We start from the raw sequence: 20,683 nt of genomic DNA on the forward strand, positions 1-20,683 counted from the left end.
TTCTGCATTTTGATTTCGGAAAAAGATTAATGGAAAGGTTTGCATTGGCAATACGCCAAAAATATTCACACGCCCTCCCCCCACGAGACGCAAAACCTCCTTAGACCCTCAAAATAATTGTATTTTTAAAAGTTTAAACAAAAATATTTTGTTGAGCTTAGGTGGGGTGGAGGGGGAATGATGGTCGGAGGAGTTTGAAAATAATGCCCACCGCATAATGGATGGATGGATGGATGGAGGATAAGCATCGTAACTGCCTGCATACATATCTTTTTAAAAGAGTCCATTGTTTTAAACTGTCACTGGTACAGAAGGTAACTCTTCAGGGAGGCTGGTAGTGGTAGCGAGTGGATTTCATTTAAGCGATCCTTGCCTAGAGCGACCCGTACTGAACGTCGACAAAGATCCATCAGCGGCAGTGGTTCAGCTAAAAAAAAAGAGGGGGAAAAAGTGTGAACACAGGGTTTTTTTGTTACGTAAAATTATATTGGTGAGATTTATTGTCTTGGCGTACAAAGAAAAGTATTGTTTCTTGCATGCTATACAGACAAAGCATACTGTTCATAGAGTACATAGCAGCAAAAGGAGAGTGCAGAAGTAGTGTTACACTCGTAGCTAGAGTGTAGGGAAAGATAAATTTAAGTTTCTGTTCCCCATTTACACTGTCCTCAATTACCAAAGCCATACAGGGTCCGCCCCTGGCACTTTAGCACATACACCACATCCATTGCAGTCACTGTTTTGCACTTGGTATTTGGCTGTAGGTCACTGAGTCCCTGATCACATTCTCCAAAAACACCTTCAACCCCCCCGTGGGCCTCCTTGTAGGTCAAGCCAGAGGAGATACGCTTGATGCCTCCGCAGCGAGCCAGATGCCCGATGGCAGGCTTGGTAATGCCTTGAAAATTGTCATGGAGCACCTTGCTGTGCCGCTTGGCTCCACCTTTCCCTCTACCCAACATAAATCAATACCAAATGATCCAAAAAGTCTGATGGCAGCAGGGAAAAAGTTGTTCCCTGATTTGGTTGGTACATGACCACACTTGTATCTTTAGTGTCTAGCATATCCATTCTAAAAGTAAATTATTCAGAATGTGTTTCAACTTCAAAACACATTACCAATTTCAAAGATGCAAAATTAAAAACATCTCCTACTGCACACTTATTCCCCTCAAATCATTGCTTGCCACTCTTGACATATAACAATCATATATACTATCCATTCATGTGCCAAAACTGTTAACACCAGTTAGGAAATGCAAAAATATTTCCATGTGAAATAACCTGGTGTTCCCTACACTAGGGTAACTTTTCAAAAGGTTAATGACATTAAGTTGCATTGATAGTAGGTACTTGTGTGCACACACAGCTTGGTTTATGGGATTGTACATATGTTTCAATTTAAATTCAATTATGTTGCTTTCTGCTCCCACCTTGTATCTTGCAATGGGTGGAACGTTTGTGACATTTAACATCCTTAAAAAAAGGAGGTTGCATGAATGGTCACACTACAGGAAAAGTAACACTATCAGATTATGGGCAAGTCCTAAATGATTAAATCAGTTTTGCACAAGAGAAATTGAATTAAAGTACTTAGCAATGAAAAATAGTTTTCATTCCAAATCAATTGGGAGGAACTGTCCCTTCAGCTGGCTGTGAGAGAATGTTCAGTACTGAAAAGGCTTCATTGAAGGAATTGAAAAACAACAGATAGTAACAAAACCAAAGAGAAGTTCCCAAATCTTAAAATAGGCAAGTTGGCAAAGGTAAATATTCTAAGTATTTGTCCTTGCCCTTTTAACTATTTACCATACCTGGCTCCATTCCCACAAAAGGTTATTCATCACAAGCTCAGCAGCAGTTTCAGTTAAAAAATACCATTACTTCACCAGCAACTTGGACACTGAAGCAAAGTTCCTTCCTTAATTACAACAAAGCCTGATTTAAAAAAGGAGGCCATCATAAAAAAAATCAGACCATGGAATTGTAATAACCACAAAATTATAACTTAGTGTAATCTGATGACACTGCACTTTTTTTTTTACAAAATTGAATCAAAAACAATGGATAAGTTTGTTTAAAATCTATTACAGGTCTAACTTTTCCCACTTCTGAGTAAAGGTATTTATTTGAGTTTTCCTGTCGGAGTGCAGTTGTAAACAAGGACACTTACCCAGTGGTAACCTGGTCACATCACCAGGGCTGCAGTTCTCCAGTCTCGCACACCCAGTCCCTGCCGCCAGCAAGAACAGTGAACTTGCTGCTCGACCAAATCTCCATTTGCTGCAATGGAGCTGGAGAATCCCAGTGGTGGGCAAGGTCAGAGAATTCTAGCCCTGGTCTTGAACACTGGTTCAGTTTCTAGACTTTGGCAATTCCACCTCAGGCAGGTGGGCACACAGAACAGCAAAGTAAAATAGGAAAAGTTATAACATACTGGCTGAAAAAGCTGCACATGACGGCTCAACTGTTGGATTTCCATTTTTTTTTAAAACACTTAGATGGGGGTAGCTTTTGTTCCATAAATATCCAATTGCAACACTCTACATAAGCTTAACAGACAGCAAAAGGTAATCATCCTTGACCTTGCTGGCATTTTGTTTTAAAAAGACCATCTACCCAGTCAATAAACCAAGCCTTGTTAACTGACCTCAGCCAAAGGGATCTTTTTATTCAGCTGTTAGAGAAAGCACAACAGAAATAGCTTGTTTCACCCACTCATTGATGGTTATCCTCCCCATGGATTGTCTGCCTGGGTCCCACACTCTTGTATTCCCTTTTCCTTTGGAGCACGTACAAGGGTCTTCCGTACAAAAAGGTTAAATGTGGGACCAAGTACAGCACTGCCCACACGGAAGCAAGAGAAAAACCCACAGCTAAGGGGGTTAAATCTAGTGTTGGACAGAGCTGTGTGCACAAGCAAACTTGCAGACAGCACCACACACACACACACACGAACCAAGATTTCATTATAACCTAACATCAGACTGAAACTCTCCTTGTATGTTAACATTTGTCTTTCTGCTTTCATTGCCAATGCTAGTAATGTGTTCCACAGCCTCTCAGCCCTTGGTATAATCAATCATTTATATTGAGAGTTGAATAATATAGTGCTACACTTGCTCAAGTCAAATTTTCCTTGCTTTCAGAAACAAGTGTCTAATTCCCCCTTGGCAGTTTGACAGCCTGGCTAGGATCAGAAACAGATTAATTCTGTAGCACCTACAATGCGCTACAGACTATGCCATCCAAGTTAAATGCAGCCATTGGAGTAAAGTTCAGACTTTTCATGGAAAGGTCCCATTAACCGCTTCAGTGCAGTTTAATTATCAAAGTAAACTGAATGTTAATCTTTACACCTGTGGATAATTTTGCTTTTCTCAACATCCTTCATGTCATAGGTTGGTCAGTATCAGAATCAAACATTCCAGAAATCAGTTGTGATCTGTGCCAGTGAAGATCCTTCCATTGTTCCAAAGGACACTCACTCCAAGCTGAAGAAAAACAACCTAAAAATAGACTTCTCTTCTGCCTGCTCACACCCCACCCCCCAAAAATCAGCCGACCTTGTGGCCCAAATGACTTGGCCAATTACGTGCCAAATAGATTAATGATGGCCATTTTTATTGTAAACCAATAATCTCAAAAAAAAATGCTTGTAGTGGAGATGGCAATCTTAAATCTTCAAGGTGAGTCTGGAATCAGGGCATTAAATGAATGGGTGAATTAGGAATAAATAGATAACCAGAGACAAGTCAGAGACAGCACATGGCCGCAACTTGCACCCAAGGCCACTAGACTAGACAAAAGAGCAGAAGTAGGCCATTTGACCCATAGAGTTTGCTCTGCTATTCAGCAAGATTATTCACCTGATATAATCCTCAACCCCAGTTTCCTGCCTTGAACCCTTGATTTCTCCTTATAAAAACACACTCAGCCTTGAACATACTTAATGACCCAGTCTCTACAGTAAAGAATTGCAGTTTCACTGCCCTTTGAGAGAAGAAATTTCTTGGTCTTAAAACAGGTAACTTCTTACTCAGATTATGCCCTCTCGACATAACCCTTACTTGGAGATTTTCTCTTCTCTCAACAGGAAACAACCTCTGTGCAAACTATCAATCCTAATGTCTCAATAAGGCTGCCTCTCATTCTTCCAAACTCCAACGAGTGCAGACCCAATCTATTCAACCTCTCCAAGAAATTCCCCCTCTTTCTAGGATCAACCTAAATGAACCTTCTCTGCCAAGCCTCTAATATCAGTATATTTTTCCTTGGGTAAGGGGCACAAAACTACCCACAGTATTCCAGGCATGGTGTAACTAATGCCTTGTTTTAGCAGGACTTCTCAATTTTATATTCCATTCCCTTTAAAATTAAAGCCAATATTACCTTCCCAATTATGTGCTGAACTCACATGCTAGCTTTGTGATTTATACATGAGAATCCCCAAATCCCTGAGCTGTAGTCTTTATCCATTTAATATTCAGCTCCTTTTCTTCCTATCAAAGTGCATGACTTCTCATTTACCTACATTTCATTCCATCTGCTTTTTTTTTTAACCCACTCATCTAAGCTGTCTACATCCCTCAGTAGACTCTGCCTTCCCATCTACTTTGGTGTCATCCACAAACTTGTCAATAATACTGTCACGGATCCACCTAGTAAGAATTTAACAAGGCATGATAGGATGTCCAGCAACAAGTAGAAATCTGCCTAGAGACAGCAGTAACCAGCATTCACAAGATTTGATTTTCCCAGTAACAAGATTAGCAGGCATCTAGACAGAACTAGGTGTAAATCATCCTATTGATAGGAGACAGCTTACCAAGATAACTGGGAGACCAGTACAGGTGTACCCTTGCCAATTTCTAAAATCAAAACTCGAAAAAGGTGCAGATAGCCACCTATAGAATTCAGAGAAGTGGAAAATTGATATTACCAGCACCCTTAGGAAATAAGCCGACTAGTTTCCATCTCAAGCCAAGATGCCAATCCACAATTCACACCCAGGGGTCTAGGCTTACATCCCAAGTCCTGGTGCCGTGGCAGCATGGAAACCTTCACAAGAGGCAGTGTAAACATTGTTCTAGGAAATGGTCCCAAACACACCTGTACGTATGTTCATACTTCAGTTACTAACATACGTCATTGCAATCTGCTCATGTTCCCCTCCCTCCCCAAAATGCCTCTAAAAGCCACTATGTTCAAAAGAGCCTGTCACAGAAGCAAGTTACAGGGCAGCACAGTGGTTAGCACTGCTGCTTCACAGCATCAGGGATCTGGGTTCAATTCTCAGCTTGGGTCACTGTGTGGAGTTTGCACGTTCTCCCCAAGTCTGCACCTCCAGGTGCTCTGGTTTCCTCCCACATTCTAAAAGTCATGCTGGTTAGGTGCATTGACCCAAATAGGCTCTGAAGTGTGACGACTAGGGAAATTTCACAGCAACTTCATTGCAGTGTTAATGACAGTCTTACTTGTGGTTAATAAATTTTACTTTTACATGTGAAACCAGTGCTTTTAGTTAGGGTCAGGAACCAAACAGCTGGTGTCCAGCTGCCTATTGCCGCTAATCTTAATAATCAGCTCTGGAAATCTGATCATATCCTAGTTCATCAGCCAGGGACAGGATGACTGATCACACACTACATGTACAAAGCAATGGTTATATAGATAAATAGCTCTATCGCCCAGGGACAGGATGACTGATTTGTACACTGAGTATACAAAGCAAATGTTTTGTAGGTAAACAGCCCAACTACCCAAACAAAACTGGCAAACAGAACAATTGCAAAGCTTCAGGGAGGAATAAATGGAACAGAATATATTCATGGAACAGGCTCTGTAAAATTCTTAAGTCAAATACAAAAAGAATCACTAACCCTAAAGAACTTGTAGGGGACAAATCTTTGAAATTGTGAGCTGGTGCAAAAATTCTATGGATGCCCTCAAAAAGGATTGACTTAGAGATTTGGAATAGCAGCTGACCCCACTGTACGCCTTCCTGGAGAAACTGACTGTTCAGTGACGGCTAAAGTCCAGTCATTGTTCCGATGAATCCAGGGCACGCTGCCAAGAAAAGCAGACTGACCTTTCTAGACAGATCCTGAACCCAAGAAGTGCAACAGTCAAACTCATTGACAAAAAACAAAAAGTTGTGTTAATTCAGCCTCTCCGGGACATCTGTTCTGATGGTATTTAAAACTTACAACAGCAGCAGCCTGTATCTTAAGGAGAAGCCACCTCCAACTGCACAAACTCTGTACTGCAATGGGATGGTTCTTTTCCAACAGTATTCAGTTCTATACTACCCAAGTGACCAGGAGTAATTCAAAATAGCTCGATTCAGTCCAAAGGCCAATACCACATCATCTTGATTTAATTTATCACCACGTGTATTAAAAAGTGAGAAGTATTGCTTCTTGAGCGCTATACAGACAAAGCTACTGTTCATAGAGAAGGAAAGGGGAGAGTGCAGGATGTAGTGTTAGTCATAGTTAGGGTGTAGAGAAAGAACATTGTTAGAGAGTTTAAGATTTGGAATGAAGTTTAGAAGCATAGAACAAGTGGAAAAGATAGATTTGGAAGGTAGGCTGGGCATAGGTTGCAAGAAGTCACCTCACTCCAGTGCCATCTTGTTTTGAAACTCTATATTGGAACAAAACAAAATGCTGGAAAATGTCAAAAGGTCTGACATCTGTGGAGAGTGGAACTAGCATGTAGTCTGGATGACCTTATATCAGAACTGATCCTTTTAGTAATAGGTTCTTAGTCAGATCTGGATATTAGTGTCAGTTTCTTCACAGTTGAACTGTGAGTGATGGGAATGAGATGGTGGTTAATCCAACTCTGATGCTTCACAGCAGGATCAGAACTAAGCCCAGGACAGTGCGGTCCAGCCTAACCTTCAACAGAATATCACTAGGGTTCACCCAAAATTATGCTCCCATAATAACTTGAAGTAAAAGCTATAGACCAGAACAGGCAATGTCAAACCGTTTAACCAGTCAGCCAAATAAACGCAAAGCTTTGGGTACACCAAAGCATTTTTTAAAAAAAAGATTCCCTTGCATCACTGAGGGCAGTCAGCCAACCTTTACAAGACTTAAGCAGACAAGTTACAATACAGACTCTTTAATTTTCAGACAATTAGCTGCCATCCCAACTATAGACAGGAACTGTCACAAGACAAATCCCTCTGGCCAATTGCTTCATTGTGTAGCCTGCCAACTTCCTCTTACATTTACACAGTGCCATCTTCATTCTCACATTTTGATATTGTTCTATATGTATGAAGCAACAAGATTTGTAAACTTTTCCTGATCAACCTGTATTGGGACTCGATCAATCCAACTATGAAACCCAGAGGCTTAATTTTAGGGCCAAGCGGAACTTCTGGGGGTGAACTGTGGTTCATTCCTACTCTGAATCAGGTCACACATTCAAGTCCAACTTCAGAAACTCCATTAAAAGAAAGCAAGCTTTTTGGCATGCTCATTCTGCCTCACCCAAAACCATTTCAAATCATATGTGGACCAGGTTTGGAGGTGTGGTTCCAGGCCCTGTTGGAAAGCATCAGAAAATCCACTCTAAAACATTAGGACTTTGAATCGTAGAATCCCTACAATGCAGGAGGCCATTCAGCCCATTAAGCCTGTGCCAACAATCCCACCTAGGCCCCATCCCTGTCACCCGGGGGCAATTTAGCCTGGCCAATCAACCCAATCTGCACATCTTTGGACTGCGGGAGGAAACCCACACAGGCATGGGGAGAACATCTGCATGAAGTCTGCACAGTCACCCAAGGCCAGAATTGAATCCTTGTTCCTTGATGCCAAGAGACAGCAGTGATAACCACTGTGCCATCCTAAAAAGGAACAGAATAAACTGTGAAATAAAAAAAGCTTTGCCTGGAATTTTCCAGACCCACTGATGATGAAACCAAAAAACTGAGTGGCGAGACAAGATCCTACTAGTGGCCAATGGTAGAGTACCTCCAAAAACATGTCGAGGTGATGGTGGAAGGAGAAAACTTTGTCCTTCGTAGTTCCAAACATAGGCTGAATGTCGTGACAGCATTTGACACCAAATGTCTAACATTGTTCGTTAATGGCTCAAATAAGATTGGTGCCAACTGAACATTTTAGCTTCTAAGCAGAAGACAAACACAAGGTATTGGCTTTACATAAGTTAGAGGGGATCTTCAGAGATCAAACAAGTTGTTTGAGGGCAAATTATCTTTTGTTCCAAATGTTCTCCCAACTGGAAAAATTTGGCTGAAAGAATTTACCAATTAGATTGGGTGGAGTTTCTAACCAAAGGCAATTCAAATAGCGTCTCCCTACATTTTTGACCTGTACTTGCACGCATTGTAGCTTAATGTTCAGCAACTCGGGGAAACCAGAACAGATTCACAGAACAGTGGAATGTGTATTCAGAGAAAACCACCGCCACCACCACCAACAACCCAAAGCATTTTCAAAAAAATTAGTATAGTCATGGTTACAATGTTGAAAATGTGACATAAATTTGTACACAGCAAGCTCCCATAAACAGCAATTTGAAAAATCATCATTTTTCCTGATGTTGGAGGGATAAATATCAGCAGGGATAACACGAGTATACAGATGGAGTCTGGTTTAATGCCACATTTGGCAGATGCTCCCAGTATTGCAGCACCATTAAACACTGCACTGGTAAGTCAGCCTGGGCTTAAGCTTTTGTGCTCAAGTCAAACTTGAATCCACCACCTTCTGACTTGAGGCAAAATGACGTGTACTTAGTGGAACCAAGGGCCATACGGAACACTTATTGCTGAGCCAGAAACTGATAGCCAAGCTCCGCACATGAGGACGGCCTCAAATTGAGACCTTGGGGTCTTGTCACACTACCTGTAACCCCTATGCCTTGCCTGGGCTTGCAAAAGTCTTACTATCCATCCTGGCTGGAGATAATAATTCTAACCTGTGCTTAGCCCTCTCTCCACTCACACTGTCTGTACCTATAAAGGCTTGATTACTTGTTAAGACTCGCATTTCAAATCATTATCTTGTAATTGAGTCTGTGTCTATATATGCTGTTTGTGAGCTGAACTCCTCACTCACCTGAAGGCACACAAAGCTCGTGCTACCAAATAAACTTGTTGGACTTTAACCTGGGTGTTGAGAGACTGCTTACTGTACAAAAAGCATGACAAAACATGGACTAATGTTTACTCTTCACCCCCTGCCCCCCGCCCCTCAGCATTTCAGTGCAGTCCCTGACTGGTGACCCAGAATGGAAACTGTGGCAGATTATTCCCAATGTAATCCAGGAGATACCAAAATGAATTACTACACCCCTGTCGCCACTCTTCAGCCAGCAGCACTCATACTGGGAGTACTCCTGATCAATAGATATACTTGTTATTTAATGGAGGTGTAGGGAGAGCAAGCAACAAAATCCCGTGACGCTTGGATTCTAACGGATTAGTTACGAGAAATGTTTCTCAAGTGATTTGTTTATACAAACTGAACTTTAATTCCAATTTTGAAATCACGGGTGAAGAAACTAACATGGAAAATACATCTGGTTACACTTGGTTGGTTTTGCTGTAATTAAAAACTTCATAGTACGTACTTCACAGCTAGGAAGCACATGGTTTTGCTGGTCATGCTACAGCACTAGGCATGCAAATCCCAGGCTAGTGACGCAAGTTATTCATACTGCATAACCTTCTCAAGTTACAAAACTTGAATTTGCTTCCAATGTGGGCCATTAGTTTGTGTTTTGTTTTAAATTGCAATGCAATGACTATTGGTAAGAAAGCCACCAGAAAAACTCCACAAAAGTCAGACTTCTGCTGCTTTGCATGGCTAACTTTACTCTCAACGCAGGCTATGGAACATGTTGGCATTAACTTGTTCTGTATGTTTATTAACCATCAGATCAGTGACTGAGCTGCAGGATGTGATCAAACTGCACTCCAGACCCCACATCACAAGGCCAATGTCACCAAGTGGGACCAGTCGTACGTGAACAATGCAGTTGTAATGCCACAATTTGTCATCATCTATTATTAATCCTTCAGTGTTGCCACCAGACAGCAAGTTGGTCTTGGCCACTGAGTGGCTGACAGAATAGGGGTAAATCAAGGTTTCCACGTAGCTGGCATATATTTTCAGATTGCGAGTGAAACATACCAATTAAGCTCAAAACCCCAACTGAGCTTCCATTTATATTTCCAGCTCTCATCTTAGCAAGTTTCTCTCATTTTAGTATTGCCAGCTCGCAAGGACAAACTGTGTTGTCCCTTCACTGGCTGTTAATGATTTATTCACCAATAAATGCAGAATGGTATCAAACTGCATTTTCCAGGAGCTCCTTCATAGTATAATGCTGCAAATATTACTGTGTAGATTGATTCCCACAAATACAATAACATATTTTACAAGGAAATGTAACTGATTAGCACATAAATCCATTCGTGCTTACAAGATCTCCCCTAGGACAATGAAGAATTCCATTGCTTTTTTTAAGTGTACAAATGTTAAGACTGCTGGCACGAATGAGACCAACATTTCATTTATATGCGTTTGCTGAAGGTGAAACATTGGGGTCACATTCTCTTTGGGGAACAGTTCAAGTCATTGACTCAATTCATTTTCAACATTGTTTCTCACACCAGGGTATTTTGACAGCTTGTTTGCACCATCTTTTTATGGCCGTAAACATGTAATCCATTGCGCATACAAACAAATTTCCCTGGACAACCAACTGGCTGTGCACAATAGCACAATGTGAAATGGAAAGTTGGAGTCAATGCATCTCCAAGAGAGATGAACTGTTCCTCAACCTTCCTGCCAGAATAAGTTGCACAAATTCACAATTACATCCAGTCCAATTTTTCAACCATCACTTGTAGAACATTACAAAACCAAAATTTGCCAGCCATCCAATCACCCTTGTACAGATCATTTCAGCATGATGGCACAATGGTTACCACTGCTGCCTCAGCACCAGGGCCCTGGGTTCAAGTCCCAGCTTGGGTGACTGAGAAATTTGCACGTTCTGTGTCTCTGCGTGGTTTACTCCAGGTGTTCCGGTTTCTTTCCGGTCTGAAAGATGTGCTGGTTAGGTGCATTGGCCAAGCTAAATTCTCCTTCAGTGCATCTGAACAGGTGCTGGAGTGTGGTGACTAGAGGATTTTTCGCAGCAACTTCACTGCAGTGTTAATGCAAGCCTACTTGTGACACTAATAAACTTTAAGCATTTCAGAAATGGACTGACTTGCAAAGTAATGCAAAGCAAAGCTAATTAAAAACAGTTAACTGTGACCTTCACAGCAGAAACTGACATCACCAAAGCATTATTAGCCCAAACAACACACAAGTGAGCCTCTTTATTACATGTAGACTGACATCTACCAGCATAGCAATCCACACCCATTGCTAACCAGGTGTACCAGACAAATTGGATCAGAGTTAGACAGTTCAACAAATCAGCAACAAGTCTGGCTTTTCTCCCCCTCCCTGGAAACTGGTACCATTAACCAACAGTTGAGCTGGACACCAATCAAAGTTTTTTAACGTTTGTGTCATAAGTATGCTTACATTAACACTGCAGTGAAGTTAGTGAAAGTCCCCTAGTCACCACACTCTGGCATCTGCTTGGGTACATGGAGGGAGAATTTAGCATGGCCAATACAGTAAACCAGCACTTCGAACTGTGGAAGGAAACCAGAGCACCCAGAGGAAATTCACACAGATATGGGGATAATGTACAAACTCTGCACAGGAGTGACCCAAACTGGGAATTGAACCCAGCTCCCTGGCACTGACACAGCAGTGCTAACCACTGTGCCACCCATATAGTGCTTCCTTGACAAACTTGCATTTGGTTTAACAAATTCACAGGTCACGCAGGGGGCGGTTTTTAAATTCCGCTTTAAAAAAAATTCGAAACCACCTACGCACTAGGATGGCCGCACTAAAAAAAACCTTAATTCACAAGCTTCGAATTAGCAGACTTTGAGTCTCTCATGAATAAACCACCCACAAATGCTATACCAAGAAATGTTCGGACACCATGCCAGGAAGTTAGGAGTTAGTTCACAAGAAGTCTAGACAGTGGGCTGGTCCTCATTTTTCAGAAGAATACTTGACTGTAAATAGATGCAATGCCTCAAAAACAATTGTATGTGGTGGTTTGACATTGCAACTAATGATACAGGGCTTTAAAAGATCTTGACAGAATTACATCATTTCCCTCTTTCTATTCCCCCCCACCCTCGTCACGCAAGAATTAGCATCAAGCTTCCCTCTCCTGCCATATAATCTTCATTATTGCTGACACTGGTTTCTGTATTTTTTTTTACAATTAAAGAAAAGCAGGGAGACAAAACCAGAATTAAATTAAAAGCTGCTCTGTAGTTGTCTGGAGTCTGGAAAGGATTCTGGTACAGTCAGGCTCCGTTTTTAAACAATAGGTGACGTGATTACAAATTTCTGACTGCAATTGCATTCTACCTTCAGACTAAACAGCCTGCGATTTGGGAACTGCAGGAGAACACGCGGAGTCTGCACAGTGAGCCAACCCAGGTCTGTGGTACTGAGGCAGCAGTGCTAACCACTGCCACCCAAATTCAGTACAGACTTGCTGTGTGATTTTCAGCAGAACCCATCTTCTCTGTAAGCATCCATGGAGAAATCTGGATACGATAGTTCTGTCATGTTTTGACTAGCTGCTTGCCAATTCAAAAACTCCACAGTCACAGCAAACTTAATGCAATTCCCTTTCCTCAGTTTTATTTCAACCCAACACTCAAATTCCATCCTTTGACTTGATTTGTCACATGCATTGGGATACAGTGAAAGTTTTTTTTTGGCACATTATACAAAGGATACAGAGAAGGAAAGGAGAGCAGAATGCAATGTTACAGTCATAGCTAGGGTGTAGAGAAAGATCAACTTAATGCAAGGTAAGAACATTCAAAAAAGTCTGATGGCGTCAGGGAAGAAGCTGTTCTTGAGTCAGTTGATACATGACCTCATACTATCTTTTTCCCCCCAGTGGAAGAAGGTAGAAGTGAGAGAATGTCTGGGTTGCGAAGGGTTCCTTAATTATACTGTCTGCTTTGCCGAAGCAGCAGGAAGTGTAGACAGAGTCAAAGGATGGGAGGCTGGTTTGCGTCATGAACTGGGCTACATTCACGACCTTTTGTAGTTTGTGGTCTTGGGCAGAGCAGGAGCCATACCAAGCTGTGATGCTACAAGGATGCTTTCTATGGTAAATATATAAAAGTAGCCCTAACCCTAAAACCTTGCCTTTCAAGGCACCCTTAAAGCCAGCTTCCCATCATTGATTCTATCTACACCTTTTCGCTGCCTTGGGAAAGCAGCCAGCATCAAAAAAAAAGGACCTCACACACTCCAAACATACTCTCTTGCACCTTCTTCCATCAGAAAAAAGGAAATTTGCTGAGAATATGTACCAACTGACTCAAGAACAGCTTCTTCCTTGCTGCCAGACTTTTGAATGGATGTATAAGTTGATCTTTCTCTATACCCTATGACTGTAACACTATTTCCAGCATCCTATTCTTTTCCCCATGTACTCTAAATGGTATGTTTTGTCTGTATAGTGCGCAAGAAACAATACTTTTCACTGTATCCCAATACACATGACAATCAAATCCTACTTCCTCAACCAAGGATTTCCTGCATTATTACAGAACTATTGCACCCAGTTTCCTCCATGGATGATTACAGAGAAGATGGGTCCTGCTGAAAATCATACAGCTAGTCTGTACTGAATTTGGGTGATTAGCACTGCTGCCTCAGCACCATAGGCCTGGGTTGGCTCACTGTCAGTGCGGAGTCTGCATGTTCTCCCTGTGCCTGCGCGGGTTTCCTCTGGGTGCTCCGGTTTCCTCCCACAATCCAAAGGAAGTGCATTGATCATGCTAAATTCTCCCTCAGTGTACCCGAACAGGTGCCGGAGTGTGGCAACTAGGGGATTTTCACAGTAACTTCACTGCAGTGTTAATGTAAGCCTACTTGTGATACCAATAAAATTTCTCGAAGGACAGGTGGCAGCTGGCTCTAGCTTTATTGAGAAAAGGAGCACATCAGTATTAATGAGAACACTGACTTGAGAATTCAGAACAAAAAATCCACTTTGTAAATAGTCCAAACCATTCCAAAATGAATTCGTTTGGCACAGGCACTTAAGACAGGATATCCAAAAAAGGACCAAGATACACATTCCAGGTCAAGTTGGTGCACAGAACATTCAGCTATTGAATTACAAGGGGGGGGAAAAAAAAAAATCACACTACTTCTGAATGGAATGAAAGAATACGCAGGTCATGATGCAAACACCTGAATTGGGAAAGACCAACATTCCAACACAACCACCACTATTACTTACACAATGCCTTTAAACAGAATTTCACAGGAGCTGACAAAAAATTTGACCTCAGGCCACAATTATTAGGATTGTTGACTAAAACATTGGTCACTGTCTTTAACCCAACTTTTACAACCCCCCCACCCCCCAAAATATCTTGTCTTTTTTTCAAATAAGAGTCCCATCGTTCTATTGTCATAATTGTTGCGAACTTTACAAGTTACTAATAACTTTAGCCATCACCTGAGAAGATTTCTTATTCATTCATGGGATGTGGGTGTTGCTGGTGGCCAGCCAGCATTTATCACCCATCCCTAGTTGCCCTTGAGGTGATGATGAGCTGTCTTCATTTCACTGCATTCCATGTTCTGTGGGTTGAACCATATTGCAGTTAAGGAGGGAATTCCAGGATTTTGACCCAGTGACTGCAAAACGAACAGCAATATGTTTCCAAGTCAGGACAATGAGTGACTTGGGAGGGGAACTTGCAGGTGGGTGTTCCCATTTATCTGCTGCCTTTGTCCTTCTAGATGGAAGTAGTTGTGGGTTTAGAAGGTGCTGTCCAAGGATCTTTGGTGAATTGCTGTAGTGCATCTTGTAGATAGCACACACTGCTGCTAGGAGTGTCAGTGATGGAGGGATTGAATGTTTGTAGTTGTGGTGCCAATCAAGCAGACGGCTTTGTCCTGGATGGGGTGTCAAGCTTCTTGTATTGTTGGAGCTGCACCCATCCAGGCAAGTGGGGAGTATTCCATCACACTCCTGACTTTTGCCTTGTAGATGGTGGGCAGGCTTTCCTTCATCAACTCAAAAAGTGCAGGACAACCAAAATTGATATTTAAAAAAAAACAGCCAAGCCACCCTGCTTTTGGGACTTATTTTTAAACATAGGACAGTAGCAGCAGTGTCTATACCCTCCCAAAAGCAAGCATAACAAAAGCAACGTGTCAGAGTAGTCCAGCACAAGCAAGCCCTCAAGGCCCAATTGGCCCATGCTGTCCTCCCAGACAGTCCCTATTGCCTACATTTGGCCCATATCCCTCTAATCCTTGTCCATCCATGCACTTATTCAAACGTTTAAAATGTTACAATTGAACCTGCTTCAACCAAACTCTGGCAGCTTTACTCTATATATACACACACACACACAGAAGTTGCCTCTCAGGTCCTTGTTAAATCTTCCCCTCTAGTAAGTACAAGTATGGAATTGAAGTTCTGCCTGCATTTAATTAGGATTTATTTGTATGTGAAGTTGGAAAAATTAGCACCTTAAATTCAGGAACTGGAATTTACAACTACCACCAATCCTCATTCTACATGTGGACTTTTATCCTCTCGTGGGGGCAAAAGTCCTTGAAGGAAACACCAGCAAAAAAATTACCTTGATTATCCCACTTGGCCCTCAAGGAGTGTCAACTCTGACTCAGTGGATAATACTCCCAGCTCAAGAGTCATGGGGTTCTTCTGGGTCCAAGCACAGAGGTAAAGGCTGTCAGCACGTTGGTTGATGAAAAGACCCCATTGCTCAACAGGCTGCCTTTCTCAAGTCAATCTCACTACTGTTTGTGGGAGTTTGGAAATTGGCCCTACGTTTCATATATTACAACAGTGACTACACGCCATTGGAGATATCCAGTGATCCGCGACAACTGCAAGTCTCCCTCTCTCTCCTCATGCAACCTTTTCTTTTATCCTACAGCTCAGTCCTGAGACACAAGTTATCACCAAATTTGTACCCTACAAGCCATTCATCCAATTCTTTAGAGCGAATCATTAAGCATAGTCCGAGCAGCGTCTAACTATATTCACCTGAAGTTACATTCCAAAACTGGGATGGTTGATGACATGTGCATCATTCATTAAATAGCAGCACAGTGAGCAGTTAATTAAAAGCTACACTGCAGCAGTGCCACAAACCAGGCATCAACAGCACTCAGTCCAGATGTAGTTTTCTGAAGCAATTTCCCCTCCCTCCAGCGGCAATCCGGAACCCCGTCCCAAAATATCATGAGTCAGTAGCCAGTCGACAGGAAGCAGCGGAGACCTACTGCTAGGTCTCTTTCAGGATCACCCGAGGTTACATCAAAGATGAAAACACTGCCTCTTTCCTGACTAGTCATGTAAAGACGCCGGTGTTGGACTGGGGTAAACACAGTAAAAAAATCTCTCAACGCCAGGTTAAAGTCCAGATTTTTTTTTTGGTAGCAAATGCCACTAGCTTGAGCGCTGCTCCTTTGTCAGGCAAGTGGCAAAGTGATTCACCTGATAAAGGAGCATCGAAAGCTAGTGGTGTTTCGCTACCAAATAAACCTGTTGGACTTTAACCTGGTGTTGAGACTTCTTACTGTATTTCCTGACTAGCCAAGTCAAGGCCAGCAACAGGAGGCAACCCTCCCATCTCAACTTACAACTCAGCTAACTGCACTTGCTAAAGTATAGTGGGCTGTGCCGAGAATTCTATTTTCAAGTTTTAAAAATTATAAAGGCAGCAGCAGCAGCCGCCCCACTGCTTGCTGGCATTTTGTAAGGGATCAGAACATTTCAGGGAGTCAAGTGCATCATTTTGCTTTCAAATCGCAAGAAGTCATGTACCACATGAAGGCTAAGACGGCACAAGCTTCTTAAAACTAGCTTGCTAGATCCTGGATAAAAATCAGCAGTTGTAGTTTGCACAGTGATCTTTTATCTCAAAACATTGAACCAAATAAACTGCCTATTTAAATTGGCAAAATCTTTGTTCTCTTCCCAAGACGTGCAGCCAGTCAATGTAATTCTTGCATGGTTTTAGAATTATGATAAAATACAACACTACCAACAAGGCACAATAGCAGGAGGAGTGATAGAATGCTCACCTTTTACCTCAGCCTGGTTTTTGTAGCTTCACCATTCTGGAGAAGATGAAAATCTTAACTCTCTCCATTGCATTATGGTTGCTCTGACTGCTGCTGTCTACATGCTGCACTCTGGCCAAGCAGGATAGGTATGTGGGAACACCACCCCTACCCAAATTCCATCAACTTTCATGCCACAATGCCTTCATCTTAACTGGATCAAGATCCCAGAACTCCAAATGCACTGTGGAGTATCTCCATTATGTGGGCTGCACTGGTGCAAGGCACACTGGACCCTAATGGACATCCATGTTCAAAAAAATTTTAAAGTTCCCAAGGGAGCAGGACTTGCATCCATGGACTTTATCCCAGCCACTTAACATTCTAGGAGAAGTACTTATTAAGTATACCTAGATCACTAAAGCATTAAGCAAACAGCCCAGAATAGTGGGCAGCACATTGGTACAATGGCTAGCACTGCTGCCAGTGTCAGGGACCTGGATTCAATTCCTGCCTCAGGTGACTGCGTGGAGTTTGCATGGGTTTCTTCTTGGAGCTCTGGTTTTTCCCCCCCCCCAAACATTCCAAAAGATATGCAGTTCAGGTTGATTAGCCATGCTAAATTGCCCTTTAAATGTCAGAGGGGACTAACAGGGCAAATGTGGGGTTATGGGAATAGGGCCAGGGTGCAATTGTCATTGGTGCAGGCTCAGAGTACCTAACAGTTATTATTTCGATATAACAAGGACTTCAAGGGAAGGATTCTAAATCTTAAAACACAATCTAAAAAAGAGGTGGTGATGTTTTATCAGGGAATCCACAACCTTGGCCAGGTTGGTAGTAAGTGAAAAAAATATATAATAATAATGTAAATATAACAATAAAATAATAATAATAATAATAATAATAATAATAATAATAATAATAATAATAATAATAATAATAATAATAATCTAAGTACCTCTTCAAAGAAATCTAAATAAAAAAGGTCAGTTGGAAACGACATAAAACTCGATGTCAAAATGTAAAAAAGGTAGATAATGCCCAATGATTCTAGCTGGATAGTCAGGATGCAGTTACTGCAACAAGTGAACGAGAAGTTGCAAAACACTGCTGACGAGATTACCTTTCTGTATAGCCAAATAGCTTATTTGGTTAATTACTTGCAGGCCAATATTGTGGATCAATGCTTCTAATTGCTGTCCAAGTCAGTTTTGCAGGTGATTAAAGGCCAATTCTCTCTAACCTCCAGATAAAATGCAGAAAAGTCGATCAGAAACAAATTTCAATTTGCATTGGGTATCTGCCTGGGTTCAACAGCATCAATCACTGCCTGAAGTGGCATGGTTGGCTTATCGGTTTAAAAACAGCAGTCAGCTCTTGGAAGTGTGTTACTGGCAACTGTACAGGGAACTACTCTGCGATGCGGATTGGATCAGTCTCTCAAGCCTCCAATCTTTCCAGAGCCAACAAACCAGGTTATGTTAGTACTGTCAGCAAAGATGCACACTTTAAAGCATTTGATAGAAATTAACTGGTACAATTCAGTTTGTGCACTGCTACAAAAAAAAAACTTGCCTTTCATAGAGTCAAACACCAATGGAAATGCTCTTCAGTCCAAAGTCCATACCAACCAGTGCCTTCCCAGCTAGTCCCAATTGCCCACATTTGGCCCATAACGTAGCCCAATCCATCACGCAAACCAGCCTCCCATCCATTGGCTGTCTACACTTCCCACTGCTTCGGAAAAGCGGCCAGCATAATCAAGGAGCCTACGCACCCAGACATACTCTTGCACCTTCTTCCATTGGGAAAAAGATGCGAAAGTCTGAGTCACATACCAACTGACTCGAGAACAGCTTCTTCCCTGCTATTGCCAATCTCTTGAATGGACCTACCTCAAGTTGATCCTTCACTACATCCTAGCTATGACTGTAACACTACATTTGGCACTCTCTCATTTCCTTCTCTGAACAGTATGCTTGGCCTGTATAGTGACAATTGTTTCTTGCATGCCATGTTAATACATGTGACCATAATAAATCAAATTAAAAATCACATCTCTCTAATCCTTTCCATCCATGTACTTATCCAAATGCTTTTTAAAAAGTTGCTGTTTCACCTGCCTCAACCATCTTCTCTGGCAGGATGTTCCATAGGTGCACCAGCCTCTGCGCAAAGAGTTTGCCCCTTTTAAAATCTGTCCTGACCAGAGCTATTAATTAACTTAATCACTTCTTGAAATATTACTATCAGAAACACAGCTGCCAATTTCCATACAAAGTCATAATGACTAGACAATCATTGTGATGTTGACTAAGGAATTAGTTTTGGCCACAACACTGGGAATAATTCCCCTGCTCTTCTTCAGAACCATGCCACAAGATCTTTCATGCCTGAAGCCCCAGTTTAACAACTTAGTCAGCTTCAGATTTTATGCTCAAATCTCAGTGGGTAGCACTTTTGTCTCGTGGTTTAAGTTCTGCTCCAGAGGCACAGCTGACACCAAGATGAACAACATATGCAGACGGGTTATTCTGCCACAAGAATAAACAGTTCCTTCTGCTAGCTGCCCTGCTTTAGATGGCAAAGACTATTCATCCCTCCCGGACTCTCCTCTTCCTCAGTTGACGTGGTGTCTGGACTCAATTCTTGAAAAGTCTCCCTTCAAAGAATTGCAGAGATCAAAGAGTTTGTCATTGAAGTGCTTGTTGTCTTCCGGAATGGCCAGACAGTTAATAAATGGGCCATTGTTTCAGATTTGCATAGAACAGCTGCTGGTTCCACACATTAAGAATTGCCTCCTGTCTGCCTACAGATAGCGAACGCAAGCCTGGGTGCTCCACCTGTCAAGCAAAGCTCCTGTCCAAGTAACATGTACGCAATGCATACAAGTCCTAGTAGAGAAAGGCAACAGATACAAAATCCTGGAGAAGGGGGTAGCAGTTAATTACAGTTCATAATAAAAGTTAAACTAGGTACATTTGAATGCCGAAAGTCATATTTCTGAAGCAAATAAACCAACAAGCTACCTATTCCCAAAAGGAGCAAGGGATCTGGTCTTTGCATCAATGATGGGAAAAGGCAACATAAACACAATTTCATAGAGACTAAAAGCAGAAGAGGCCATTCAGCCCTTCAAGCCTGCTCTGCCATTCATTTTGATAATGGTTGATCAAATTCCCTATCCCTTCACACCTTGCCCCCTTCATATTCCTTTAGCCCCAAGAGCTATATCTGGGCAGCATGATAGCATAGTGGTCAGCACTGCTGCCTCAGCACCAGGGACCTGGGTTTTGATTCCAGCCTTGGATGACTGTCTAGAGTTTGCACATTCTCCTCGTGTTTGGATGGGTTTCCTCCCACACTCCAAAAACGTGCAGGTTAGGTGGATTGGCCATGTCAAATCGCCCTCAAATGTCAGGAGAATGAGTAGGGTAATACTTGGGGGGTTAGGATAGGAC

General features: G+C 42.0%; 1 protein-coding gene across 2 annotated transcripts in view; it reads right to left on the reverse strand.

Moving 5' to 3' along the window:
* Positions 1-231: 231 nt before the first annotated feature.
* The window catches only part of spsb1 (splA/ryanodine receptor domain and SOCS box containing 1), an 82,353-nt gene continuing 61,901 nt past the window's right edge, over positions 232-20,683 (reverse strand). For both annotated transcript variants that reach the window (XM_080215103.1, XM_080215104.1), the window contains exon 4: positions 232-427. In XM_080215103.1, coding sequence (XP_080071229.1) covers positions 300-427 — 128 coding nt within the window. In that variant the 3' untranslated portion in view covers positions 232-299. The remainder of the gene's footprint in view (positions 428-20,683) is intronic.

This window comes from Carcharhinus amblyrhynchos, chromosome 30, assembly GCF_965287045.1.
Source record: "Carcharhinus amblyrhynchos chromosome 30, sCarAmb.v2.hapA, whole genome shotgun sequence".
Classification (NCBI taxonomy): Eukaryota; Metazoa; Chordata; class Chondrichthyes; order Carcharhiniformes; family Carcharhinidae; genus Carcharhinus; species Carcharhinus amblyrhynchos.